General features: G+C 53.5%; 3 protein-coding genes and 1 long non-coding RNA gene across 8 annotated transcripts; 3 read left to right on the top strand and 1 right to left on the bottom strand.

The window, feature by feature from the left end:
* Positions 1-2,448: 2,448 nt before the first annotated feature.
* On the top strand, positions 2,449-5,374 carry ANKRD65 (ankyrin repeat domain 65). The gene is made up of 3 exons (XM_036882733.2): positions 2,449-3,566; positions 3,784-4,315; positions 4,842-5,374. The coding sequence occupies exons 1-3, from the start codon at positions 3,280-3,282 to the stop codon at positions 5,244-5,246; spliced, it is 1,224 nt and encodes a 407-aa protein (XP_036738628.1). The 5' UTR covers positions 2,449-3,279; the 3' UTR covers positions 5,247-5,374.
* Positions 5,375-10,025: 4,651 nt separating this feature from the next.
* On the top strand, positions 10,026-13,683 carry MRPL20 (mitochondrial ribosomal protein L20). Of its 2 annotated transcripts, XM_036882737.2 has the most exons (4): positions 10,026-10,190; positions 10,281-10,391; positions 12,228-12,305; positions 13,470-13,683. In XM_036882737.2, the coding sequence occupies exons 1-4, from the start codon at positions 10,104-10,106 to the stop codon at positions 13,641-13,643; spliced, it is 450 nt and encodes a 149-aa protein (XP_036738632.1). In that variant the 5' UTR covers positions 10,026-10,103; the 3' UTR covers positions 13,644-13,683. The 2 variants fall into 2 exon arrangements, with proteins under 2 accessions (XP_036738632.1, XP_036738633.1); XM_036882738.2 differs by lacking the exon at positions 12,228-12,305.
* A 1,635-nt stretch (positions 13,684-15,318) lies between these two features.
* LOC118911072 (uncharacterized) lies at positions 15,319-17,629 on the bottom strand. The gene is made up of 2 exons (XR_005024327.2): positions 17,301-17,629; positions 15,319-15,866 (listed from the first exon to the last, which is right to left on the bottom strand). It is a non-coding gene; the product is annotated as an uncharacterized LOC118911072 (long non-coding RNA).
* A 291-nt stretch (positions 17,630-17,920) lies between these two features.
* On the top strand, positions 17,921-27,569 carry CCNL2 (cyclin L2). Of its 4 annotated transcripts, none has more exons than XM_036882729.2 (12): positions 17,923-18,262; positions 18,751-18,825; positions 19,084-19,193; positions 20,050-20,170; positions 21,099-21,163; positions 23,628-23,727; positions 23,916-24,020; positions 24,102-24,243; positions 24,749-24,863; positions 24,947-25,039; positions 25,205-25,319; positions 27,284-27,569. In XM_036882729.2, the coding sequence occupies exons 1-12, from the start codon at positions 17,951-17,953 to the stop codon at positions 27,563-27,565; spliced, it is 1,635 nt and encodes a 544-aa protein (XP_036738624.2). In that variant the 5' UTR covers positions 17,923-17,950; the 3' UTR covers positions 27,566-27,569. The 4 variants fall into 4 exon arrangements, with proteins under 4 accessions (XP_036738627.2, XP_036738624.2, XP_036738626.2 ...); XM_036882731.2 differs by lacking the exon at positions 27,284-27,569 and adding an exon at positions 25,469-26,336 and having other exon boundaries at positions 17,924-18,262; XM_036882730.2 differs by lacking the exon at positions 27,284-27,569 and having other exon boundaries at positions 17,925-18,262; positions 25,205-26,336.
* Positions 27,570-27,816: the final 247 nt, after the last annotated feature.

Raw genomic sequence — 27,816 nt, 5'->3', positions numbered from 1 at the left:
ACCTGGCCCCACTCAGCTTCTGTAAGTCACTGGGTGCTCACCTTGTAGGGCTGTTGAGGGCAATGTGCAATGCATAGTGCACAAGGTGGGTGTCTTGCCAATGGGTTTCAGCCCCAGGCAAGTTTGCTATGGATTCAGTGTGACCAAAGAAATGACAGTAGAACGTTCTTGGGGTGAAAGGGTCATACCCAAACTTTATTTCCAGGTGGCAGGTCAGTCACTAAAATCCCGTTCACTCAAAGCAAGTCTGCGTGCAGCAAGCTAGTCTCTCCCCTTGCCTCTGGGCGCCTCTGTCTGCACAGCCGTCCTCTGGGTCTCTCTGCACAGTTATCCCACACAGCCGTCCTCTGGGCCTCTGTCCTCGGCACTAGCCACTACTCCAGCCTCTGCTCTGCTCTCCTGCAGCCTTGCAGCCCTGCCACCGTGTCGCCCAGAGCACTGGGCAGAGCTCTTTTTATAGAGTCAACAGCCATGTATTGCCCACAGGTGTGCAGTGAGCTAGTCAGCCAGGGCCAGGTGAGAATCCTGGCCACAGGAACTCTCATTTTATCTACAGTGGGAGTTCATAGAGCAGCTATGATTACAGGAATCCACACCATCCTGAAAACACACCATCCTGAAAACAGTGGAACATGTATTCTATTGTTTCAAGTCGGGGGGAAAATTAGTCCCAGCCCTTCCGAAAATCCCAACAAATTTACTCAAGTGTTAACTAAGCTGCTGGTAACTCCTGTCAGTCCCCTGGGGTCCCGTGCGCAACACATGGGCTCCGAACACCACTCGGGAGACTAGCCAACACAAACTGAGTGGGTTGTCTGGGAGCTGAACAGACCTGGAGGGGAAGGTAACCCTTTCACACCTCCTTCCACAGCTGGCTCTCTCCCTTCCAACCTTTCCACTAACATTTTCCATGCTTCAAATGCTCACCAACTCCCTTCAGATAGGGATGAATGGGAACACGGCAGCAGCCTTGCTCAGCGCAGGGAAGGCAGCAAGCCTGCAGCCCACCCCCTCAGCAAGGCTGAGGCTCCCCTGCAGCAGTGTCAGGCCCCCAAGCCCTGCTGCCCAGTCCACACCCACTTACCTATTCTCAATGGCATATACATGCCCACATCTCAGAGTAGGTGTTCACTTATTCAGATGGTGAAGTTGGGGCGACATGTGCTGCAGATGATGGCGTTTGGGTAGAGAGAGTTCAGATGGTGCAGGTACCAGTCCTGCCTCATTTCTAGGCCCCACCCTCTTTTCAGGCCCTCAGTCCTTTCAGTTCCTGGTTCAGCAAAGCCTCACCGAGCTGCCCCTGGGCCCTGACTGCTCTAGGCTCTGTGGTTTTGAATGAGGCCGACGGAGGCCTCCCCCCCAACGGGGAATGGGTCTGCGCGGGCGCCCCGACAGCCCTGCATGAGTCCACAGAGGCCAAGTGAGCCGGCTGCAGCACCCTTTGCCACAGGCCCCACACAGCTCGCACTGCCCTTCCCCTTCAGTAGGCCTATCAGAGGCAGATTCCAGGTGGCTTCTAGGCGTCCCTGGCTCCGATGAGGTATGGGCCTTTCCACCACAACCCAGGGTACAGCTGCTGCACAGTGGCTCCCCAGCAGTGGGTGCCCATGTCTTCCATGCCCTCTGTCATCTGACCTGGTTCTTTTGGTGTCATTCTGGGACCAGGGGAGCAGAGAGCCGACACCTCTGCTCCTCCTGGTTTTGCAGACTGCTTAAGCGGTTCACCACCCAAGTCCACCCAGGGCATATTGCTTCTTTACCAGCTGGAACTGCCAGCCTGTGTGATGCACCCTCATGGAGCCTTCATTCCAGAAGAGGAAGGTAGACGTTCAAAACAAAATAGACAGGTACCTCCATGAGGTGGTAAGCACTAAGACGGAAATAAAACAGGGTTAGGAACAAGGTTGCTTCAGATAGGAGTTCAGGTTCAAGGGCCCCTCTAGGGAGGTGCCCCCTGAGCAGTGACTGAGGCTCATGGGGTGGGTCCGTGGGCATGGGGGTGGGATGAGGCCCCTCAGCCCCTTGCCCGCAGACCCACCTTTGGGACCTGGCACCTGGAAGGGCTGCTCACTAAGGAAGTAGGGGTGCGGCCAAGGCTCTGTTGACCCTCCCAGGATGGGGGACAGGGCGGGGGCATCAGGACACCGCATTCCTGGGAGGAGGGTGGGCTGGGGGCAGAGGATGGAGGGGGCTAGGGCGGGAGCAGCTGCCCCGAAGCTGTACTGCTCCCTGGTAGACAGTCACAAAGAGCGGCCGGAGGAGAGAGGCTGCCGGGGTCACCACACCTTCTCCTGTCTGGGCTCTGGGCAGGCGGTATTATCTGAGGCTGGAGGACAGCAAGGCACCCTCAGGGCCGGGGCAGCAGAATCAAGACGCCGACCCCGGCAGCCTCACTCACCCCCTTCAGCGGGGTCACTGCTCCACCTTCCACATGGAGAGGCCCCTCCTCTGAGCCCCTCCCTGGCCAGGCACTGTCCGTCCACTGCGGGGCCTCCTCCCAGCCCTCACTGGCTTGCATCAACCTGCTTCCCAGGGGTTTCTATCCTCTACCCCCTGTCTGAGCGGCCTGGCATCTGTGGCCAACCTTCTGTCCTAGCATGTGTCGGGGGGAAGGGTCCCACCCCGCCCTGTATGCCACCCGAGTCTGGAATCAGGAGAGACGCCAGGCTCCCGCACAGAGAGGTGGTCTTAGCCAGCCAGGACAGGTGAGGGACGGGGCCTGAGGGAAAGACCCTTGGGAAGGCACTGCTCCCTGGGGGCAAGTCCTGGCACATCACAGGCTGTGCTGTTGGAGGGGCCGTCCTCCCGGGCTTGTTCCTGCCTGCCTGGTCTTTGTCTCCCAGGAGGGAGGCCACGCCAGGGGCCCTAGCAGTTGGCAGGGGAGAGAGGGTGCCAGGGCAGGACCTGCTGGAAGGGTGCAGGCAGGGCCTCCCCTTAAGTCGCTGGGTAAACAGTGTGGGGAAGTAGGTGTCAGCCTGGCCCAGGAGGCAGCTCTGCTCGCCAACCCCCCCCCCCACCAACAACACACAGACGACTGCAGCTCTAGCGTCCCAGCCCTCCCGGACTAGATGCCACCAGCTGCTCCCCTTCAGGAAGGGTTTCACGAGAGGACCACCAGGCTGTAGTAGCTGGGTGGGGGTGGCATGGAGAGGCCCCCCAGCCAGAGGACAGAGCGCTCAGGCTGGCTGCCTCTAGCGGTAACTGGGAGCCAAGCCCCTCGGCTAAGTGGTGGACCGCTCCCCCACCAGGGAGAGAGGTCCTGTGTTGGACTGGGGACACATGGGCTGGAGCTGGCACACATGCCTTCCAGCATCCACCAAGGATCCCCGTTCCTCCCAGCTGGACTCCGGGAGCTCTGCGCCCGGGGAGCAGGGCCCAGCAGAGGCCGGGGCAGAGGCAGAGCAGGAGCTGCGGTGGATGGAGCTGGGCTCTGAGGAAGCCCTGGGAGCTGAGACGGAGGGGCCCAGGGCTCCACAGGCCTGCGGGCACCTGCTGCAGGCTGTGTGGAGGGGTCACCCGGGCCTGGTGACCCAGCTGCTGCAGCAAGGGGCCAGTGTGGCAGAGAGGTGAGAGCCAGCGCACGACCGGGAACCTCCACCAGTGGGGGCTGGGGTGAAGGGGTCCTTTGAGGCGGTTGGGGCGGTCCCTTCTCTGGGCAGGGGAGTCAGCCCTTCACTGGCAAAAGCAGCAGGTCCCTTCCTGGGCAGGGCAGCGGTGGGGGCCCCTTCAGCCAGCGAACCAACCCTGCCCTCGCCCACACGCACCCCCAACCCCCTTGCGCAGGGATCGTGCGGGTCGGACCCCGCTCCACCTGGCCGTGCTGCGCGGCCACGTGCCCCTGGTGCGTCTGCTTCTGCGGCGCGGGGCGCCCGTGGGGGCTGCCGACCGGGCGGGGCGCACGCCCCTGCACGAGGCCGCCTGGCACGGGCACTCGCAGGTGGCCGAGCTGCTGCTGCGGCGCGGGGCCCCGACAGAGGCGCGCTCGGGGGCAGGCCTCACGCCGTTACACTGGGCCGCCGCGCTGGGCCGCACGCTGCTGGCCGGGCGCCTGTTGGGCGCACCCGGCCCGGGGCCCGGGGCCGCGGATGCACGCGGCTGGACCGCGGCGCACTGGGCGGCAGCGGGCGGCCAGCTGCCTGTGCTCGAGCTGCTGGCGGCGGCCGGCGAGGGCCTGGACGGCGCCCTGATCGTGGCAGCCGCGGCTGGGCGCGTGGCGGCGCTGCGCCTCCTCCTGGCGTGTGGGGCGCGGGTGGACGCCCGGGACGGCGCGGGGGCCACAGCGCTCGGCGTGGCAGCGGGCCTGGGCCGCCTGCAGGTACGTCCCGGCCGCCTCCAGGGCTGCACCACCCCGCCCTGGGCGGGCGCAGACGGGCAGACCGCTGGGGCAGCGTTGGGGGGGAGGAGCTGGCGCTCCCCGCTCCAGGCTGTAGGGTGGGAGGGTGGCGTTGGGGGCTGGCCGCCCTGGTGGAGCGCAGCCTCGCCTCTGGAACCCGGGAGGACGCCTGGCCCGGCACTCCGGCTTCATTCTGGGTGGCCAGCACAAATAAATATTTGCTGAGCCCCAGGAGTGTGCTGGAGTCCAGCCAGCCCCCAGGGGGCGTGGAGCGGCGGCAGGTGATGCTCGTGCTGGGTCTGGTATGAGAAATGATTAGGGGGACATGGGAATCTCCATGCAGAGCTCCTCCGGGGTGCCATGGGCACTGCTTACTCACCAAATGGGGAAGCAGAGTGGACAAAGAGGCAGCTAGGAGGCCGAGGATAGATGAGGTGTGGGTCAGGCAAACACCGTGGGGCTTCAGCCTCTCACCACCAGCCCCTGCCCTCTGCCCTCCTTCTCCCAGGACATGGAGGTGCTGCTTGACCACGGGGCAGATCCACGCCTCAAGGACTGGCATGGCCGTTCAGCCCTCCACAGGGCTGCGGCCAGGGGACACCTGCAGGCCGTCCAAGTGCTAGCAGCCTGGGGAGCTGAGGTGGATACCCAGGACTTACTGGGCCTCACACCCCTGCACCATGCTGCTCGGGGAGGCCATGTGGAGGTCACCAGCCACCTCCTGGACAGCGGTGCACAGGTCAACGCTGCTGGCTGGCTCCACAAGACCCCCCTGCACCTTGCCATGGAGCATGGCCATGGCCCCACCACAGAGCTTTTGTTGAGCCGAGGGGCCAGCCCCACTCTGAGGACACGGTGGGGTGAGGTGGCCCAGGGCTTGGTGTCTGAGGTCTTTGGAGAACTGGAGTTCTAGGGACCCACAGCCCCAGGGTCCCTGAGCTTCTCACTTCCAAGCCAAGCCCACACAGCCAGGACAACAGATGGCTCTGTGGACTTCCACAGCCTTGTGCGTGCCAGGCTCCTCTCCCCTGGGCCGAGGCTGCCTGCTTGGATGGAGGGGAGAGCAGCCACAGGTTCTGGGAGAAGGGGGCAGTGTCCTGAGCCCCAGTAATGGATGTGCAGCAGCCCCACTGCCTCCTGGGGCCTCACCACCCCTGCAGCGGCTCCAGCCTGCCCCCCACATACTGGCAGAGAGACTGAGCCATGGGGACAGACTGACCCAAACCTGCCGGTCTCCCCATGGTCCATCTGCCCTGGGCTGCTGCTCAGTTGATCTCGGGACCCTGGGGCATTCTTCCTGTGTCTCTTAGATCCATGATTTGTTGGCATCGATTAATCACAGGACACATTCGCTAACACTTCCTCTGACCCAGAGTCCCTAACCCAAACCACCTATCTCACACACTCAGCCTGTCCCCCTGCCCTAGCCTGCCAGGTCCAGGCACCAACCCACTAGGGATGGCCCCTGTGCACCCAGGCCCACCAGGGTTATCAAACAAGCCAGCCCTAACTGCCCCCTGGCCTACCGGTGGGAATCCCCATAAAGGCTCTGGTCTGGGCTGCCCATCTTTCCTGCTTCTGCCCGCTGATGCTGTGCTGCCCACTGTGGCCCCTTCTCTCAGAAGCGGAAGTTATGAGAAGCTTCTTTCAGTGGCACCAACCTCTGCCTGTTGGCCCTCAACCATGAATCAAAAATCCCGTGGTGCAAGTGAAACAGAAGGACAATCATCTCTGATTGCCCGTTTCTGTATTCTGTGGAAACCCATTGCCATTATTCCATTTAAAAGTAAAGTTTCTCTGTAAGGACAGCTTCGCAGGTCAGATTTCATCTTTCAAACGTGAGAGTTGTACCAAATTAGTATCTCCGCCAGGGCCATGGGTGGGCTCGGATCCTACCCCAGGGCAGCGAAGGCTTCAGGGAGTTTGAGCACATGTGACATGCGCTGCTGGGTTCAAGGAGCCTGCCAAGTGCAGAGTGGACTGTACCTGGCATGGGAGGCACTAGGAGACTGCAAGATGGCTATGTAGCAGCGGAGGTGGGGGAAGCAGGCAGAGCCCTTTGGACTTAGTGATGGGCTGCATGTGGGGGCCCAGGAAAGGGAGAGATGGCTCCTTGTGAGGCTTGGGACCCGAGATGGAGGGGTAGACCTTTTATTGTAACAGGGAAAGATGACCCACAGGAGATGAGATAGGGGAAAAGGGGAGTGACACCTTTGGAGTCCTGAGTAAGGATAGTTTTTAAAGCTTCGGGGTGGACCTCTACCCAGCTGGCTAGCACAGTCTGTGGGTGCTACCCTCAGAGTGCACCCAGAGTCCCATTGCCTCTCATCTCCCCACTGGTTGTCTGGCAGCTGCATCCAGGGAGGTCTCTCCTAGCTCACTTGGTGAAACCTCAACCTGGTTGCAGGAGGACTTTAGACTCTGATGGGGAAAGAACCCTCAGTTAGGTGGAACAAGTGCCAGCAAGAAAGGAATTCATTAAAGTGAGAGTAGGAGCCAATGTCAGCAGCCATGCAGGCAGTACAGAGAAAGGAGGAGCAGAGGGAGGAAAGGGCAGCTCACTGAACTGCTCAGCGCAGGGCAGGTCCCTTGCCAACTCCTAAAGCCAGAGTCACCTAGTGTCCAATGTCCGCTTGAATGTGCACAATGTGGGAACTAAGCCCCCACCACCCCAGGATTTGTGGGAGCCACAGAGCACTGGATAGAGTGCATTTATGTCCTGAGAATTTCCACTTCCCTGCTGGTCTGAAACAAAACAGGGAGAGAGAAAAGTACTGTGTTGAGACTAGAAAGCTGAATGAAACAAGCAAAGTGACAAAGACATTTACCACCAGAGGTGGAGGTTGGAGAGTTCTTGTCTTCATCAAGGAGAATAGTTTGGAGACAAGTGCAATCAGCTTATGCAACAAGAAAGCTTATTTGATAAGGCAGTACACACTGTGATGTATGCAGGTGACCTCAGAGAGAAAGTGTGGATAAGGGTTTAGGGCTTGGGGTTTTACAGGAACTTTTGGGTAGGGGTCAGCATAAAGCATGATGTACACAGGTGATGCATAATTCCTTTGAAGTTTTGTCTTAAAAATAGGGTTATTCAGGTGACTGTGTTGATCCAGATCTCAGCATTCTTTACCCAATAGATTCATTTACACTTAGGAAGTTTATCCCCTGTCCTATTTACAAAGTTACTTAATTGACTAAGGGCTGGAAGAGGAAGAATAGCCTATAGATTACGTTAAAGAATAAGCTGGGCCCATTTCGCAGGCTAAGTAGGTTTCGCAATGGCATGACCCTTGTCCCATTTGCCTGCTCTATCTCATGTCCCCTATGGACCAAGCCACTGTCAGCTGTGCCTGGAATATCGTACAGCCAAGCCAGCCCCCAGCCTCTCTGGTCTTCCTGCTTCAGCCCCTGCCTCCCAGTAGTCCATGCATAAAACAGTAGCTGTAATCTTATTTAATAAATTGGCTGATGCTACCCTCCTGCTCAAAACACCCCAATGGCTCCCTTTTATGGAGAGTGAAGGCCATTCGTGGCATATGATGTGTTCACAGATGTGACTATTTGGGCCACCAGAGTCTGCCAAAGTGATGCTATGCGACTTTTCAGGGTGGGCCCAGATGGCAATAAGTCTTCCTTCCATATCGCCGTGCCCTTCAGCTGCTCTGTAAGCAGTTTGACTGCCCTGAAGCGGCCATGCTGTGGGGAGGCCTGAATGTGGCATGGTAACCAAACCTCAAAGTCCTTACATGAGATTCAAGCCCTATATATGCTCATCAGCTTCCATTTCCAGCCTCCAAGTTGCTCACGGAGGTACAGGGGACTGCCCCAGGACCCTCACTTGCTCCACTCCAACCACATTGGCATTTTTGCTCTTCTTGACTACACCAGATGTGTATCAGGTCCTGTGCATCTGCTGTCTGCCTGGTTCCATCAGTCACTTCCTTCTTTTACTCCAACATCCCCTTCCCGCTGTTCTAACATACCCTAAGATTGTACCTCTGAAAAGGAAGGCTGTTCTTTAAGCAGAATGCCAATAAATGTGGAAAGAATGATGCAGTTAGAAAATCAACAATGGATGCTCAAAGAGTGAGTGCAAACCTGACAAGGACCTGACAAGGAGCAGGGTATTTGTTCAGTCTCAGAGCCTGAGGTCACACAGGGGTGCTCCGCAGGTATTCATTCCAGACTACACTGGCCATTTAAGCTCCATGTCCACCACAGCTGACAGCATGCTTTTCCTGGCAGCCCCAGACACCGCTGAGCACAGCAAAAGGCACTGGGGTCTGTCCATTTCTGCCCAACACAACATTTCTCTAATAGGCAAACTTTGCTTCAGAACTATTGGGTTAGCCAAGATGTTGTCCAGTCTGCATCCCATTTGAGGCCCTCTCTAACAGGCATTACATGATACACCTCTGTAGTCCTACCCCTATCTCCATGTCTTACAGGAAGCTGTCATGAATTCACAAGGTATTTCTCTACAGCTATTTATTAGTTACAAACATAAAAATGGTAGATAAACCTGGTAAACAATACCTTAATCAAGTGGTTAAAGCTGACATCATCCATGTTGGGATAGGCTGCCATCATGGCCTTCTGATACCATGAGATGAGGATGCAATACATAGTTGACCCTTGAACAACGAGGGTTTGAACCTTGAGGGTCAACTTACATGCAGGTTTTTTCAATAACTATATTGGAAAATTACGGGGGTACATGCAACCATTTGAAAAAAAACATTTTATTTCCTCTAGCTTACTTTCTTGAAAGAATACAGTATATTATGCATGTAATATACAAAATACATGTTAATCAACTGTTTATGTTATTGGTAAGGCTCTGGTCAACAGTAAGCAATCAGTAAAGTTTTGGGGAGTCATAATTTATATGCAGATTTTCTATTGCGGGGGGGGGGTTGGCTCCCCTAAGACCCGTGTTGTTCAAGGCTCAACTGAAATTTCTGCAGCATTCTGCCAAAAATGTATAACCTGATTCTAACCATGAGGAAGCAAACTCAATTTGAGACATTCTACAAAATAACTAACCCGAATTCTTCAAGAATGCCAAGGTCAAGAAAGACAAGAAAGGCTGAGGCTTAAGACTAAAAGGTAGACCTAACATAGTCCTGGACGGGGAAACGGGTGGCAGAGAACACTCGACAGCACTGGAATAGGAACTGTAGGTCAGGAGACAGTGCTGTACTGCATTAATGTTAGGTCTCCCGACGTTGGTCTCTTACTGTGGTTTGTAAGAGAAGGTCCTCCTTCTCAGGAAATACTCAAAAGTATTGAGCTATCTCCAGCCTCTCAAGTGGTCCAGAAAAAAAGCCCACTAATGTGTTTTTAAATACTTATAGCATGATTTAAAAATGCAGCGAAATGTAACAGCTGGTGCCCTTCGGTAAAGCATCTGGGAGAGTTCCTTGAACCAGCCTTGCAACTTTTCTGTGACTTAAAAAATTATGTCTACAAAGTTATAAAGAAATTGCACACTCCCATTCTGCTCCCCCTTCGTTTTTTTTTTAACGGAGGTAACATAACGATAAAATCCAATCCACGTAATAAAGAATTTGGCGTTTCAAACCATAACCCGCACCGCGGTAACACTTGCGCGAGCAGCGAGGTCCAAGCCCTCCCCGCGCGAGCATGCGCACGAGGGCGGCGGCGGCGCCCCGGAAGTCCCTGCCCGGCTGCCGCTGGCCCGGAAGCGCTCGGGCGCCGGCGGCGCGGCGCGTGCGTGTTTGAGGGCGGACGCCGGCCTCCGGGCGCGATGGTCTTCCTCACCGCGCAGCTCTTGCTGCGGAACCGCGTCACGGACCGCTACTGGCGGTTGCAGGAGGTGCTGCAGCACGCGCGGGTGAGTGGGCCGCCCCCGCCCCGCGCCCCCACCCCCTGCCCAGGACCCCTTGGGCTCCCCCGACACCCCCCTTTTCCGTTTGCGCCGCAGCACTTCCGGGGACGGAAGAATCGCTGCTACCGGTTGGCGGTCAGGGCGGTGACCCGAGCGTTTGTGAAATGCACGCGGGCCCGCAGACTGAAGAAGAGGAGCATGCGGACGGTGAGCGCGGGGCGGGGGGCCGCGGGCGGGGGTCGCACTTGCCGCGCGGACACCTGGGAGCTGTTGCGACCGGCCGGACCACTCGGCCCTCGGCCTCCCCGCGCCGTGCACCGCAGGCGTCTGCACCGGCCCATCTGTTCGAGGTTCAAACCGCAGCTCCGCCCTTGGGTCCTTTGCTTCTCCCCACCCGTCCAAAGCGGCGCGCGCCGCCCGCCCCACGCGCGGAAGCTGGCAGGTCCAGGATCCCTTCCCTCCTCGCCCTCTCTCACCCGCGCCGCCGTGACAGCCGGCCTCCCTGCTTCGCCCAGCCACCCTCGCGCCTGCTGCTCGCATCTCCCCTCCGCCTAAAACCCGCTGGCGGCTTCCCGTCACATCTGCAATAAAAGTGGAACCCAGACAGCCTTGGTGCCTCTGGCCACCCACCCACGTGCCCCCGGGCCACTCTTGGCTTCCGATAAGCGCCCCCAAGAAGCCAAGCCGGCTCTCCTCACAAGCGCTTTCCATTCGCGGTTTGTAACTTGGTCTCGGAGGGCTGAGACCTCAGTTCAACACCTCGCCCACCACCCTTACCCTCCTGAATTTGCCAGCATGCCATGCAGTTTACTTGGTCGGTGGTTCATTGCTCATCTCCTGGACCTTTCACCTAAGTTTCAGGTGGGATTTTTTTTTTCTGTTTTTCTGTATTTCTATTGAATACCATAACCCAGGGCCTAGGTGAGTACACTTGGTAAATATTGGCAGAGTGATTTTTTGGGGGTGCATAATTTGGACCGTTTAAAATCAGAAAGATCTCATTCACTGGGTTAGGGCATGATAAACTATGTCTGCACCGTTGGTCTGTGTGCCAGAGGGCTTCTGCGTCCCCATTAGTTTATCCCTTTTGCTTTCTCATAATGGGTTAGAGATAGTGTTGCCTCTGAGGACCCTGTGAGATCCAGTCACTGTAAAGGTGCCTGCAAAGAGCTGGGAGCAGTGCCTACTGGCACTCACGCCTTTGCTGCTACAGAGAACAGAGGTTCTCACAGTGGCTGCCACTAGAGCAGCAGCCTCCTGTGGGACCTTATTAGCAGTAGAGATTTTCAGGCCCTGCCTGCACCTACTGAATCAGAAACTGGAGGTGGAGCCTAGCAATCTCTGTTGTAATGTCTCTGGGTAATTCTGATGCAAACATGAACTAGGAAACCACTTAAGTCGAGGAAGAAAGTGGCCTTGACTCTTAAGTTTGAGTAAAGAATGGCATATGAGAATCTTCCTGGGATCGCTCCTCCCCACTGCCAGTTCCCATTTGAGAGGCCAGATCCATTCAGAGGCTTCCCCATCTCTGTACTCATCCAGATTATTTCCTGGCCTATGCCCACTAACTAGCCTTGATCCCTACAGTGTTCAGACCTTTTGCTGTGACCAGAACAGACCCTGCTGCCTTTGCCAGCCATGTTCTCTGGAGGCCCCTCCTTCCTCCAGGCCTGCTCTTCCAAGACTGTTCCATCTCCACTCATGGTAGCCTCCCCTTGGCGGCTGTCATAATTCATCCACATGAACCCTTTCTGTACTTTGAGCTGCATCTGCACAGAATCTTTTGTTCCTCTTTGTATTCTAGGTGCTTAAAATTGTGTGTTGATTTAATGTTTTACAGCATGTGATGTCCCTCCTCATTTAGACAGAAGCTGACATTTGGAATGAAGAGCATCAACCTTTGCTCCCTGTTTGCCTGAATAGAAAATTTACTTTTCCATTTGCTTTTACATAAAAAACCTTTTAGTTGTCAGAACCTTTGTTGGGAAGTATGGATATAACATACAACTAGTTTTTAAGCTTCTCAATGTTTTCTTACTGCAGCTCTGGATTAATCGAATTACAGCTGCATCCCAGGAACATGGCCTGAAGTACCCAGCATTCATTATCAACTTAGTTAAGGTATGGTAGAGGACGTGGTCCTCTTGAGATGCTGAACAGCTACAGGAGCTGGCCCAGCTGGCGTGGCCCAACAGAACGGGCAGGGGAGTGTTAGCACTCCAACACTGTCCTGGTTCTTGGTGCAGTGGGGACTCCCTGCACTTGCTCTGCCCCGTCCTGCTGGTAGCAGAATTGGAAACGGCATATGATACCAAGACATGAGCCCTGGTGGTGTTTCCCTATCAAGGGAAAAAAGGAGATAAACTTAGCTTTAAAGCTTTAATTTGTAAGTTTTTACACTAAGTGATTTCAGATGAGGTAGCTGACAAAGTTGGAAGTCATACAATCAGAAAGGAAGTGGGGATTGTCCTGGAGGTTAGATAAGCGTGTGTCATAAAATCTTGGTAATTGTTGAGTCTGGTGACTATGCTCTGGGTCACTTAGATTGTTTCTTTAAAAGTCCAGGGGGACCAGGGCTCAGACAGGACACAGACTGCCTGGGGCACACGGGTCCCAGGGGGAGAGCAGGCTGCCTGCCCTGCGCAGCTGCAGCTCGCCTGCGGACACGTCCTGCCTTGGTGTTGCCCCGCGGGCTTGCTGCAGTTATGTTGGTTTTCTGACGTCACCTGTGGTTTCACTGGATAGGACTTGGTTCGGCTCTCCTGTGGGACTTGGGAATGCTGCTTTTTTCCTGGTTCCTGTACTTGTGTCTCACATACCTTTTCTGTGTCTCATTCCATCGTTTGTAAAGTGGGAACTGTGATGTCCGCGTGAAGCTGAGGTAAAGGGTTACCCCAGGTCAGCCGTCATAGTTCTGCCTGGTGATGACCACTGACCTCAGCAAGGTGTTTAGATCCATGGCTGCCACCAGGACGGGATGCCAGCCTCCTTCACACGTCACCTCTTGCAGGGTGCCCTCCCCTTGTCATTGTCTATGTCCACATTTTATTCTCCAGTGTCCTGCTTGGACAAGACTCATCACTCCCCTTCTCCCCTCCCCACCTACTAACCAAAACAGACTGCGTGTCCTGGGAGGGTAGAGACTGCCCTGGAGCCATGTAGAATGTGCTAGCAGAAATGCTCAAGGGTGACTCAAACCATAGGACACTTGGCTGCATCCAGTCTGCCCATGTTTCTTAGGAATGCATTTCCCACGCTGACACAGGCTCTGATTTTTCTTCCCAGTGCCAGGTGGAGCTCAACAGGAAAGTGCTTGCGGATCTAGCCATCTATGAACCAAAGACTTTTAAATCTTTGACTGCTCTGGCCCAGAGGCGGCGACAGGAAGGATTTGCTGCTGCCTTGGGGGATGGGAAGGAACCTGAAGGTGTATTTTCCAGAGTGGTGCAATACCATTGAGAGGCTCTGACACTGCCTGCCCTGGGCAGCTGAGTGTCTTTAAGAAACGTTTTTCCCCATGATGATCGGTAACTAAAACGGGCTAACAATTATGTCAATAGTTTGCAAGTTTGGTTTGTAGTTGTTTTCATTTCAGTAACAGGTGTGAGAGAAAAGCTATGACTTCCCTCATTGCAACACATCAGAAGTACCTCACGTAGATTGTGTGAATAAAGTTTGTGTGGTGTTCAGCATTTTGAGTTGAGTTCTCTGGCATCAAGCAAACACACTTTGGGTGCCCAGCTGGCTGCTGTGCAAGTGGCCCAGGGCAAGGGTTCAACTATGCATGTGCTTCCTCAGAGCCTGAGGTCCCCTCTTGCAACTCTTATGCCAGGCTGCTGAACTCTTACCCTGGCTTGGCCTGTGCTTGTCCTCACCCTCTATCCCTCCAGTCTCCTCTTGTCTCCAGTAGGTACCCTGTGGCTCAGCTCCTCAGCCATGCTGGGTGCCAGCTTCATCATCCCTGCTGTCTCCCTCCCTCCCAGCCCAGTAAGGGCATCAGGCAGGTGGCTTTCTGGTCTAGTCTAGATCAGCCCCTGTGGGCTGGGTGCTACCTCATTAAGTTCACAGCCAAGTCCAGGAATGATTTCTCAACATGCTCACTTCCGATGGGACCACCTCACAGCAGCCCTGCCACCCCTCAGCCTTCTTACACCCTTTTCTTCTCTGACCACTGCCGTGTAGAGGTGTTCCACTGTCCTGAGTACCCTTTGCCCTCTTATGGGGCTCATCCCACCCTCAAGCCTCTCTCCTTTGAGTATGTCTTATTGGAATATGTTTATTGGAATATTGCAGTATTATATTGGCTTCGATGTACAGTACAGTGATTTGATAATCAAGTTACTTCTCCTTTACATCTTGAGCTCCCTCCAGAGCTGGATCCGCTCTCCTTCCTCTCCACTGCATTGTTCCCCAGCCCTCACCTCCTGACCAGCTCTGTAACCGGCCCCACCATGCTCAGGTAGCTCACCGAAGCCATCTCCCAGAACCAAAATCCAGGGTTCTCGACCCTCAAGGGCCACTTCCTACCCTCCTCCCCATCACTGCGCCCTCACCTGCTCTCTGCCCTCCAGAGCTTTTCTCACATCCTCTGCTCCAAAAAAGCTCTTCAGGCCATGGTAGCGGTTGTCCTATGCTTGCTGACGACTTCTGCCTGTATCTGGCAATGCCCACCTTCCCTCCATTCCTCGTGTGCTCATGCCAGGTCCTGTGGTGATACCATCCTCCATCCTTTTGCCAGCAGTCCCCTGGAAGTCATTCTGGGTCCCTTCCTTGGCGTCAACACCCACCTCCAGCCCCTTATGGAGCTATGAAATCCTGGCTAACTACCACCTGACAGTCCTTCAATCTGCCCACCTTTCTCCGTCCTCTCTGCAGGCCAGCATCTCTTCTGGCTCTGGTTACTACCCCAGCCTCCTAAGAGGCCCATCCTCCTCGCCCTTGTCACCAGGTCTGATGATGGCCACTAGACCATGAAGTTGGTGGTGTGGGACTGAGTCTTTTTCTGCACTTGGTAAAGGGGCTGGCTATGTGCGCATCACTGGATAGCTGCTGAATAGGCGCTGGCAGATACAAAGAGCCCTTCGGTGTGTGGGATCAAGTTACGTGCACAATGTGCTGCTGTGGGGGAGCTGCCTTTTCTTTTTGTTGATAAAGGAACGTGGAGATGTGGCAAAGTACCATAGGCTATATTGCCAGTGCCTTCCCCCCTCTGGCCACAGACCTGCTTCCCTTCATGCAGGCCTGGGTGTCATGACTGGGCCAGCAGTTTTTTCTTCTCCTCTGGTCAGTCACTGTCCAGGGGATGGACAAGTAGTCCAGGCAGGGCCAGTGAGAAACAAGCTGTTACCTGGGAAATTCCTTCTTCCTTCAAAGTGTGGGCAGAGAGGGGACATCCTGGAGCTGCCAGCCTGGGAGCAGGGGAGGTAGGGCACGGAATTATGTCGCCTGCTCAGGTGATGAGGTGGCAATATTGGTCCTAGTTGACATGGAACCACAGGGTCCTCTCGCCAGGCATCAAAGCCAGTGGTAGCCTCCGTCTGAGCAGGTTTGTGTTGTGTGTAGCCATTGGTCGCTCCAAGTGTCCCAGCCTGTCCCCACCCAGGACCATAGGAGTTCTTGCACTGGTCCTGGTGAAAGTGAGGTAGAGCAAGGATATGGGACAAGTGTCATGATGAATTTTTCCTATGATGAAAAATGCAGAAATATAAATAATATAGTGAGAACAGGAGGGACTCCACCTTAAAGCTAAGATTCCATTTTAAAAACAAGGGAGTTATGATGTAAGATTCCTAACATATGGTGTTTGGCCAACAACTGACCCTATCTTAAGGTAAGGTGAGCAGTCCTAAATGGTATGTCCCTACTGCTCCACGGTCACCACTATCTTGAGGAAGAACAAGATCAACACATTCCTTGGAATGTACAGAGGACTGACTGCATGGTGACATAATGTCTCTCACCAGAGACTGACACCAGGAGATGTCAGCCTATGCTCCCCTGGCCCTTTACCCCATTCTTAAAATCCTTAAAAACCCAAATCCTAAACCTTTAAGCATGCCTCCTCTGAGGCTGCCTGCACTCCATCTGAGTGTGAACTGTTTTTCAAATAAACTCGTGCTGAATAAGCCAATCGCACTTGTCTCTGAACTCTTTCTCATGATAAAGATGAACTCGTGAACCCCCACCTCCGGTGGTAAAGAGCTACTTCGCTATTTCATTCAGTCTTACAGGCTGAAGCACAAGTCTTGACACTCTCTGTCCTGCTTCAGACAGGTAGGGAAGGGCTCCTGAGTTCTCTGATTTGACCTTGCAAGTTCCAGTGGCCTGGGTGACCCGGACTGCAGCTGTACTATCATGCTCTTTAGTAGCCTGCTCGAAAAATCTTTCTTTGCTTTTGGAAGTTCTCAGAACATAACCTCACTCCATTCAGTGCTCTGCAGCTCCCCCCACGTCCTGGGGTGGTGGGGCTTAGTTCCCACGCCATGCAGATTCAAGCAGACACTGGACACCAGGTGACCCTGGCTTCAGAAGTTGGCAAGTGATCTGCCCTATGCAAAGTTGGAGTTCAACCACCTTCTCTTTCCTCCCTCTTCTCTTCCTTGCTTTCTGCCTGTGTCTGCTGCCATTCACTATCACCCTCGCTTTAATTCCTTCCTCCCTTACCTACCCTCATCCAACATGTTAGCGAATTCTTTGTCGAAGAGTCAAGAACCCTCCCCATCCATACTGAGGTTTCACCTTGTGCGCAGGGAGAGACCTCTCCAGGCGCAGATGCCCACAAGTGGGGGGGTAAATGCACAGCAAGATGGCATCAGCTACTCTCCCAGAGGCAACAGTAGCGCTGCCGGCAGGTGACTAAGACCACGAGAGACGGCCATAACGCTGAAAGCGCCTGGTGTAGTGACGAAATGAAGGGCCAGTAGAGACAGGAGGTTCTCGTGCATTAGCCCCTCACGGCTCTCCGCTGTTCATAAGATAAAGCCCGTCCCGTCCCACTCCATCCCTGGAGGAGCTCCTGCCTTCCACAGGACCTGCCCACGGCTTTGCAGCCACCCCTCTTCCCTGTGAACTCAATGCTGAAGGCAAAAGCTTAGGGAACATAACGTTAATATCTACCCGGAAGCTTTGACTCCGTGAGGCCTGGAGAGGAATGACCACGACAGCCGACGCTTTGCAACACGGGCAAACAGCATCTCGCTGCCGGACGTGGGCTGGGGACAACGCACCAGCGGGTGCGCTAATCCCTTCATCCCCTCAGACACCGCCCCAGGCCTCCAAGACCCGCAACCCTCCACCCGAGGCCTGGCCACCCAAGCACGGGCCCTCGGGGGGGAAGGGTCGCCCGCCCAGCCCTGCCGCCCGGGCCAGCCCTTCACCCACCGCCCGCAGGCCTCCCACTGACACCCTCGGAAGCGGCCGGAGCCCTAGAAGCCTTGGGCTCCTGGGTCTCCGTGTGGAAAGAGTAGCCGCGCGGAGAAAGACAGGAGTCTAAAGGGAGCCTGTGACCGGAACTTGCTCTAGTGCTTCCGGGTCGAGACTGACATCGCGGGGTCCCCTGGGTAACGCGCCCGCCTTCGCCCGCGCCGGGTTCCGGCGTCGCTGGAGGAGGGGCGGTGCACGACGCTGACGGGCATGACGCTCAGCCAATCGTGATACGGCTGTCCTCCGGTCTAACCAATGACTCGCAGAGGGGCGGGGCGATCGCGGCCTTAGCTTCGCGAGGAGCCGCCCTGTGGGGAAGGAGCCCGAAGGGGAGTCGGCACAAAATGGCGGCGGCGGCGGCGGCGGCGGCGGCGGCGGCGATGGCCGCGACCGGAGTTCCAGGGCCGACGGTCCCCGCGGCCGCAGCCGGCGCCCCGGGCACGGGAAGCGCAGCTCCCGGGTCGCAGGGGATGCTCATCGGGGACCGGCTGTACTCCGGGGTGCTCATCACCTTGGAGAACTGTCTTCTGCCTGACGATAAGCTCCGCTTCACGCCGTCCATGTCGAGTGGCCTCGACACCGACACGGAGACAGACCTCCGCGTGGTGGGCTGCGAGCTCATCCAGGCGGCCGGCATCCTGCTCCGCCTGCCGCAGGTGAGGGAGCGTCCGTGAGCCTCGGGCCGAGGTAACAGCCGCGCCGGCGCCCGGGAAGGCGGCCGGGCCTTTGTTGGCCGCGGGGCTGGGCCCAGCGCCGACCCCAGTCCCCAGCCCCGCTCCTTGTTTCCTTCGGGACCTGGAACCCGCGCTGACCCCCAACCCTGCCCCTTTTGTCCCGGCTCCTTATTTGTTCTCGGGACCCGGGACCCGGGACCCGCGCCGACCCCCGACCCCCGACCTCCGACCTTGCTGCTTGTCCCCGGTGCTTGTCCTCGCCCGGGATGGGGCGGAGGCAGCGCTTCACCGCCACACGCCCCCAACCCCCCGCTAGAGGTGGTGAGAGAGGCGAGGCGGGGGCCATTCCAGGATGTGGAAAGCGTTCTGGTGTTTTGTTCTGTGTCAGGAGTCACACAAAACCCAGTGACTTAATTGGGAAACATTTGAAATACACGTGTAAAAGCGATGGAAACTTTACCCTTTCCTAGGTGGCTATGGCTACCGGACAGGTGTTGTTCCAGCGGTTCTTCTATACCAAGTCTTTTGTGAAGCACTCCATGGAGGTAAGGTCGTACTCCTGTGTCTTTGTTGAGAGGAAACTGGTGTCCTGTTTTACCAGGTTGCTTAGAGGAACGAGTCACTTGCCTTCTCTCTAGTCAGAGAGTTACTTGAGGGATGGGAAGCTCTTGTACTGTAGAGTGGGTTCTCCCAAATGTCCTTTTCCGTGGGTGCAGCTCTTTGCTCTTAGTTCCCCTTTAAAGCCATTGGAGACCCATCGTGATTGGAACAAACATCTGTGTGTTACAATGCTTACATTTTAGCATGTGTCAATGGCCTGTGTTCACCTGGCCTCTAAAATAGAAGAGGCTCCAAGAAGGATACGGGACGTCATCAATGTGTTTCATCGCCTTCGACATCTAAGAGAGAAAAAGTGAGTCTTTATAATAGAGTTCTCAAAAACTTTTGTCTCCTTGTTTTTACGGTTATTGTTACATTAACATTTCTGGAACAAAATTCAGGGTGAGGTTGTACCCAGAAGAGGGCCAGGTGCCCAGGGGTCCCCAGCAGATACTGGGGACCCCTGGCGCAGGGAACAATCAGGATGGCAGTGTGGCTGCTACTCTGCCGGCATCAGCCCTTGTTGGGCTGTGTCTCCAAATCCCCTACACTTGGCTCTCAGCCTCAGCACTGTTGGCGTTTTCAGGCTGGGTGATTCTGTGTTGTGGGGTCTGTCCTGTGTATTGGTGGCTCTCTGGCAATATCTCTGGTCTTTAAAGAGCTTCCTCCTTGGTAGTGACAACAAAAACGTCTCCAGACATGGCCCTTTGGTAGCAGAATTGCCTGATTAAGAACCTGACTAGACCTTAGTCCAGGCTTGACCTTCCTAAAGCTAATGGTTGTCCTTTGGAGAACATGGCCTCAGCTGTGCCGATGTGCTTCTATTAGTTCTTTGGTTTTCCGTTCATTCTTGACATGCACACTTACGTCTTGGGCTAGACATAGTGCATTTAGTACTCAGTGGTGAGATTTGAGAACCTCTCCTGTATTCAGTCAGCATTTATGCACTAGGGAGCGCTCTGTAAGGAAAAGGGGGGAACAGTGTTGAAAGGAGACAAATAGGGTAGCATTGGGGTTTGGGGGAGACTGTTTTTGTTTGCCAAAAGAAGTGAACTTTTAGCTTCATCTGTATTGTGTTCATAGCATAGTCCCATCATTTGGAGGCCATCATGGGCTTTGAAAGACTTTTATTTGACCCTTAATGCAAACCATGAGCTTTGTCTTTGTAGGAAACCTGTGCCTCTGCTGTTAGATCAAGATTATGTTAATTTAAAGAACCAAATCATAAAGGCAGAAAGGCGAGTTCTCAAAGAGCTGGGTTTCTGCGTCCACGTGAAGCACCCTCACAAGGTGGGTATGAGCCTACCTGAGTCACTGCTCCATCCTCCTTGAGGCTGGAAACTGCAGAGGAGTCAGTGTTCCTGACTTGGTTTTCCAAATTATATCTAGAATTTGAAGATAATTCTTTCCTTGTTAGCCTTTTGTATTATTTGTTTTCTTTTTTTAGTAGTATGTTCTAAGAGTTTTGGAAATAGTGTCTTTAAGTTTGAGCTTTCAAAAGTAGTAATGAACTTCTAAAAATGGAATTGGTCAGTTGAGAATATATTTTCTCAGCAGCCAATTTTCTAAAGTTGTTTTAGTAATAACCTTATTTCCCCCTATGGGGGACTTGGGAGGATTCTGAACCCTTGTGTTTGGAAATGAACTAAAGCAGTTTGGCAGCTTGTAGTAGCTGAGCACATATAATGTATAATAACCATAGGCACCATTTAGCTGCATATCAACACAACTTGTTTTAAAATAAGATTACTATTTGAATCTTCCATCCCCTTTTTATTGGAGGGTTTTCTCACATCTTCTTGCTTGTTCGATGTTCTTGTATTCAAATTCTTGGTAAATCACTCACTGTACACATAAGAGCTTTTCTTCATTTGCTGAAACTTTTAAAACCGCTTTTTGTGTGAGTTGGTTACTGGGTAATGGTGTTTAGGGCAGGCTAATCTCACTCGTGGAAAATGTCGAAGATGACAGTGAAAACTGGCCATGAGCTGGCTGTGGGAAACCAGGCCTTCCTCGCATCAGTGCACTGCCTGGCTGCAAAGCAGGTAGCAGGAGCGCCAGCAAAATCCCCTCTCCCACTGAGCCATGTAGCAGCTGTGGAACAGGAGCCACCCTGGGGCTGAGCATGAGGCTCTTATTTGCTGCACGGATGCCCTCAATATCTGAATTCCAGGTTCTCGAGGTTCTTGGTAATAACGGCCTGACCTGTATCTTCCAGATAATCGTTATGTACCTTCAGGTGTTAGAATGTGAGCGTAACCAACACCTGGTCCAGACCTCATGGTGAGTTGAATTCTTTGTTTTTTGAGACCAGCAAGGGCAGTGCAGATGTTCATTTGAGCACTTGGGCAGGGTTAGTCGGTCCATGACTTTGTTGTGGGCTAGAGTTGTCTGAGTGCCCAGTGTTCCTGCCGGGTAAATTCCAACCAGCCTCCCAAAATATCAGGCACTGGCCTCAACGGTAAGGTGGCCCATACCTTCCTCCTTGAAGAGAGCAGTCAGGGGGCTTCCCTTTGTGGGCTGTTCACTTGGCACGTCAGGATTTTCCCACAGGTGCCAGTGTGGACTTAGTGGTGTCTTACCTCCTGTGAAACTTTTAACTGCTTTGATTAAAGAATCCTGTGGGAGAAAGGTGTGGGGTGGGGGATAAAGTTTTTCTGCAATTCTGGGGATTGGTTTGAACCATCTGTATGCTAGAAACGCAGCTCGAAGTAACAGTTCAGTGCTGGGTGCTGGGTGAGTTTTCCTCAGTCAGTCTGTAGGGTCGTGTTGTTGCTGCCTGAGTTGTCTGGTGCTATGCCATGTCTAACAGAGAACCCATTTTGACTTTTCTTTTCTGTACTCTTTCAATCAAAGGGTAGCCTCTGAGGGTAAGTGACTAAGACTTCTCCTCTACTGTCCAAGTGCTTTGGTGCAGGGACAGCGGCCGTCCTCAGCCAACGCAGTGCAGGCTCTCCACCGAAGGCCGGCTCTAGACGGTGGTATGCGCGCGGTAGTGTAGTGCTGGCCCACTGCTGCTGCGGTTCTGGCGGCTGTGCTTCTTGTTAATCCTGTCGTGCTTTGGTAATTGTATTGATTAGAGTTGATAAATGTCTTGACTTGAATTTTGTTCCTTATAAACTGCTGTACCTGTGCAATAAAGATGCAATACCTTTCTCTTTAAAATAAATTCCTACAGAAAGCTCTAAGAATTGGCTGATGGGGATTCAGACTTCAGCATGGGATTATGTGGTTATTTCTGGAAGTCCTAAAGTTGCTCTTTTCAGCAGCTAAGTGTTGACACATTCTAGTAAAAGGTGTGCATCTTTAAATTATTTCATGGACTTTTTTTGTAACATATTTCAAATATGCCAGTAAGCTTAAGTTCGTTTTGAGGATTTCATTTGTTATTAGGATTTAAATGTTAACGAATTAATATCACTGAGCACTGAAAACTTTTTATTAGGACCAAAAAAAGTTACTGATTGTCATGTTTTAGAATGTTTGAACTGTTGACTTGCAATGAATGCCCTGGGATGTGGGTCTTGGTGTCCTCACACAGGCTTTCCCTTGATTACGTCTGGATGCCTGGAACAAGTGCTTCAGAGCCAGGTGCTGCTAGTTGGCATACGTAGAATTTATTGTTGAGAAATCTCTGAGAGGGTTTGTATGTCACCTTCTCCGGGGTTTGGGCAAAGGTAATCGTTGGGGAGGGGGTGGTGTATCATTCAAATCATGGCATGACTTGGCTCATCTGTGGGTGCAGCCTGGCTCGAAGGCTTGCCATAATTGGGATATATAAGGAGCAGTAAATATATGACTGAATTCAACTATTTTCTCATGGCAGTTTTTTTTTCTTTTTCTTTGCAATGTTGATAAAGTTAGTATAAGATCTAATTTTGGTCTGTTAAATCTTAGAGAAATATAAAGAAAATGTTAAAAACTTAGCCAATTAAAAAACACCTTAACTTTTTAAAAAATGTAAATGTTTTATATTTTTATATCTTCTAAAGTATGATAAAATTCTTTAAATGTACTGACTGTGATGAAACTTGTATTCTATCGCTGTTGTCTGATGTTATGAATATTCATTTTAAGACTCCACTCCATATTGAAATGGACAATTTGGAAACGGTTCTTTGATAAGCCTGAGAAGAGGACTTCCCTTTGGGCATTGAGCCTTCCTCTGCAGGATGTTCCCATGCACCCAAGGGCGCTTTCCCCTCCAAGTGGGCTCCCTCGTGGAAGAAGAAGGGCCAGGCCCTCGGTGCCTCTTCGAGGAAATGGAATGCAAGAGGATGACTTGTCTCAGAAAAGCCCTCATGGGCTCCCTGCTCAGCCAGTTTATTTGAGTTTGCATGTTTCTCTGCACTATGGATTTTGAGCATTTACATTCTTGATAATCAAGTACATTTTAACCACTACAGTAGACATTTTCTTTCTGAGGCATTGTGCTGTGCATGAGAGGCCAAAAGTTGAAAGGGAAAAGTAAAGTTAAAGTCGGTTCTCTTTCATAGCAACACGGATTGTCTGACATTCAGCCAGCTTTTTAAAATTTTTCAGTAATTTCCCTGTCTTCCTGTTCTATATTCAGAAAAGGCAGCTAGAATGTTTCTCCGTGAAGTCTTGAGATTCCCAGGACTGTCTGGCACTAAGTCCTGGCTTAGACTACTTAGATAAGGGGTGACGCTAATCTAGGTGGTGCAGGTGGGAATTCTGGGCTGCTCTGGGCATTGCAGTCTTTCAGGGTGTTGTGCTTGGCTTTCAGGAATTACATGAATGACAGCCTTCGCACAGATGTTTTTGTGAGGTTCCAGCCTGAGAGCATCGCCTGTGCCTGCATCTATCTGGCTGCCCGGACGTTGGAGGTCAGTGCTGCACCACCACCACAGGGTGTCCAGTCAGATGCTTTCCCCAACCTCCAGTAAATCTATGTAGTGCTCTTGAAATTGTGCTCAGTGGTGCCAAGACTTGGTGACTGACAGGGTTGTTTTTTGCCCTAAGAATTTTTTTTGCTGTGAAGAAAAGTATGACAGTGATGCATTTGTGTTTATAGATCCCTTTGCCCAATCGTCCCCATTGGTTTCTTCTGTTTGGAGCAACTGAAGAGGAAATTCAAGAAATCTGCTTAAAAATCCTGCAGCTTTATACTCGGAAAAAGGTTGGTTTTTTCATGTAATATGTGCATTTGTGTTTGACTAGAAGCATCCAGTTCTGAACAGTTGGATTTTGACTTTCCTAGGTTGACGTGACACACCTGGAAAGTGAAGTGGAAAAGAGAAAACATGCCATTGAGGAGGCGAAGGCACAGGCTAAGGGCCTGCTGCCTGGAGGCACCCAGGCTCTGGATGGCACCTCAGGCTTCTCGCCTGTCCCCAAGCTGGGTGGGTGTCGGTGTGAGTCTGCTCCCTGCAGGCAGGGGTGACTCATCTTTCCTCTTGATTTCTCTTGGGTGTGTGTCTAGCTGGTCTGAGCATTTGGTGACCTTTGAACTGAAACAGGCTCCTGAAGGAGCTCATTTTCATCATTTCTGTATTTTCATGGGCAAGGGGTATGGACAGTCTTTCTGAAATGCTTTTGTTCCCCCAGCCTACCCAATTAGCTTGTCTTTCGGTGAACATTTTTATAAATCTTGGGCAGTAGGTTGTGTTGTCAGATCCTAGAGTTAAGCATGGTGCCTGTTCCTAGACTGTGCTGGAAGGCAAGCAGGGCAAGTGGCCTTTCTGTGCTTTGCGAATGCACGTTTAGGTTCTGAGTCCAAGGCTGGGAGCAGGGAATTAGAATCAGCATGTGCCTCCATCAGTAGAAGTGGCAGCATCTTGTTCTAACATGTTTCTTATGAAAGCAGTCTTCTAATGGTCGGGTCTGACTTCTTGTACCTGATACTAGTGGAGTCCCCCAAAGCGGAAGGCAAAGGGGACAAGGCGTCCCCACTCTCTGTGAAGAGTGCCAAGAGGAAGATGGAGGCTGCGAAGAGAGCCAAGACCGACAGCCCGGTGAATGGGTGAGTGATCCGCATGCCCCAGCGGGCTCCTGGGGTTGGCGGGAGAGACTTTGGGTCTGTGATTGCTCCCACCCTGTTCTCAGCTTGCCAAAGGGACGTGGAAGTCGGAGTCGGAGCCGGAGTCGTGAGCAGAGCTTCTCAAGGTCTCCATCAAGATCTGCCTCTCCTAAGAGGAGGTGTGTGCTGCTCAGAGCTCACTTGGGGTCCTCTACCTGGTGGTGGTGGGGGTTGTGCCCAGGGTGGCTGGAGGTGATGTGGCCACCTCTCGGGACAGTCACTCCCAACCTTGAGGTGGTCAGGGTGGGTGATCATCTGCTTGGCTGTGCTGCCCTTCCTCACAGGAAAAGTGACAGTGGTTCCACGTCTGGTGGCTCCAAGTCACAGAGCCGCTCTCGGAGCCGGAGTGATTCCCCACCAAGACAGGCACACCGAGGCGCTCCCTACAAAGGCCCCAAGGTGAGGAGCTACCGGAAATCCAAGGACTGCAAGTACTCCGCCCAGAAGCCACATAAGTCTCGGAGCCAGAGCTCCTCCCGCTCTCGAAGCCACTCACGGGAGCGGGCAGATAATTCTGGAAAGTACAAAAAAAAGAGTCATTATTACAGAGATCAACATCGGGAGCGATCACGGTCTTATGAGCGCACAGGCCATCGTTACGAGCGGGACCACCCTGGGCACAGCAGGCATCGGAGGTGAGATGCAGGGGTCCTAGGGGCTGCCCTTTGACCGCCAGCCTGATGGCCCTGCAGTGTGACTCTTGTAGAAATGGTTCCTGACTCTGGACCTTGTGATGAATTTTGAGATGGAATCAAGGCCGGCGAGGTGCCCGTTAGGCCGGCCTGGGCACAGTCACACCGAGCTGGCGCAGGGCCCACCTCAGCAGCAGCCCTGCGGCAGATGGATAGGCAGCAGATGTACATGTCCCGGTGGTGTGGCTTGGTGCTAATGATGGGCTGTCCCTTCACTCCCGTGCCGTTACTCAATTATGTTGAGCCAAGGAAATGACCTTCAGAACCTTTGCCTATATTAGGTTGTACTTATGTACATATTTTACAGTGTTTCACAATGAGAAAATGGCCTTAATAGCCCCTTATTCTCTATCCGTGTTGTAAATAAACGTGTTTAATACAAGTTAAAGCTATATATGAAAACTGAGAACTTGAACTTTGTCAGCTTAAAACTTGTGTAGAGAATTCTGATTTTTAAAATGTGAAGGTATTTAGATCTGTGTTGAAAGTCGTATATTTTTATCTGTGATGCTGAGTGCAGGCCACCAGCTCCTCAATAGAGAAGTTTCCTATATATGCATTTTATGTGGTTAAATAAACAATTCTCTCTACTCAGGACATTTGGAACATTGAAAGGATTTGTAGTCTGTCATTCTGCTTGCTTGTTACCGTGCCCAGCCCGCAGTACCCGTTCTAGTGGTGTCTGCGCTGCCGTCTCTCATTAAAGTGTTGGCTTTTGTATTGAGCTCCTGTGTGGCTGCTCTTCTGTGGAAGGCTTGTGTTGGGCCTAAGCCCATGTTCTGACAAAGGCTGCTTTCTTGGGAGTCAAGCAGGAAGGGTCTGGAGAGGACTAAAGGGCTCTGAAGGGCCCCCAAGCAAGGGATAGCATGTGTGTGTCATGTGGGTTGCAGCCAGGAAGGAGGCACCTGGAGGGTCACTCCTGGGGGTGTCCTCCCTCTGAGTGAGTGGTGGGTGAGCTGGGCGGGCCTTGGGGCTGTTCTGGCTCTGTGTGTGCTCTGTGAGTATCGAGGGCTGCCTGGGGGAACACATGTCAAGTGTGGCTTTTCCTAGACCAGCACAGTACTTCTGTGCAAGTGGGAGGCAATTGGGCATGGCCTCCCTGCTACCACTGGACCTGGAGAAAGGTGCCTGCGAATCAGTACAGCCAGCGAGATGTGAAAGTGGCAGGGTCAGCACCTGTTTATCCAGGTGGCTCACTCTGGGGAGGCTTGGGCAGCTGGAGTGAGGCAGACTGGCAAACATGTTGACAGACCTTCCTCCTTGGGAGCCTGGAGCAGCCCTTCTGGAAGTTGTGACCTCAGCTATAGAGCTGGGCCCAGGCCCGAGTGACCTAGCCCCCACTCACTGCTTAGCCAGGTTGGCACCCAGGGACAGCCAAGTGTGGCCACTTCCTGCTAAGACTCGCTGGAAGAAGTTCCTCCCGCAGGGCAAGCCTCTGGCAGAGTCGAGAATCCCTCAGGGCGACTCCTCCCCACATACCTCTCCCACCAAGCGCCCAAGGTCCATTTTAGGGATCCCGTCCATCCTTGGTAATCTCAGCGGGAACACCGGGACCTTTCTGCACTAGAGATGAAGCTCCCTGGTCTGAGGAACAACATTGGGGCTTAGCTAGACCGAAGGCGGAGGCGACTTATGGTTTTTGGACAAAGCCGTTTCCCGTTTTTTACACAGGTACAGGATGGAGCGTATTTGCTTTTAAAAAGGCAGAAAAATTCAACGCCAACAGCGTCCTGCCGTCCTTGTCAGACGCTGGGCCTCCACTATCCGGATTGGCGGAGAGGAGACTGCGAAGGCAATAGAAAGGGTCCCCGCAGAGCCTCTCCTGACGGTGCCCCCGCCCCCGACATGGCACGCACTCCTGGCCTCCGAGCTCTGAGAGCTGGAGCCGGCCCGAGCCGCCGTCACCTTCACCCGCGGCAGCTCAGGAGCCCCGGCCCCTTCCGTAACCCCTGAAACTCCACTTCCGTCGCCGGAACAACGCTGTTTCCGGCCTCCTCTGCAGGCTGGCTTTCGGTCGCGACGCGGCGCGAGTTACGGTCACGCAGCAGCGGATGGCGTCCCTGGGGGTTGTGGGAAGTGTAGCTGTGTGGCCTCTGTAGGAGAGGCGGGGCTGGCGGGAACGGGGGCGGACGGCTTCTCAGGACACAACGGCTGCTTTCCGGGACCTCCGTGCCCTGCATCGAAGCGGAGCCTACGCCGGCAGG

Source organism: Manis pentadactyla, chromosome 4 (genome assembly GCF_030020395.1).
Source record: "Manis pentadactyla isolate mManPen7 chromosome 4, mManPen7.hap1, whole genome shotgun sequence".
Classification (NCBI taxonomy): domain Eukaryota; kingdom Metazoa; phylum Chordata; class Mammalia; order Pholidota; family Manidae; genus Manis; species Manis pentadactyla.
Note: the sequence above shows the minus strand (reverse complement) of the source record. Positions and strands in the feature narration are given on the sequence as shown.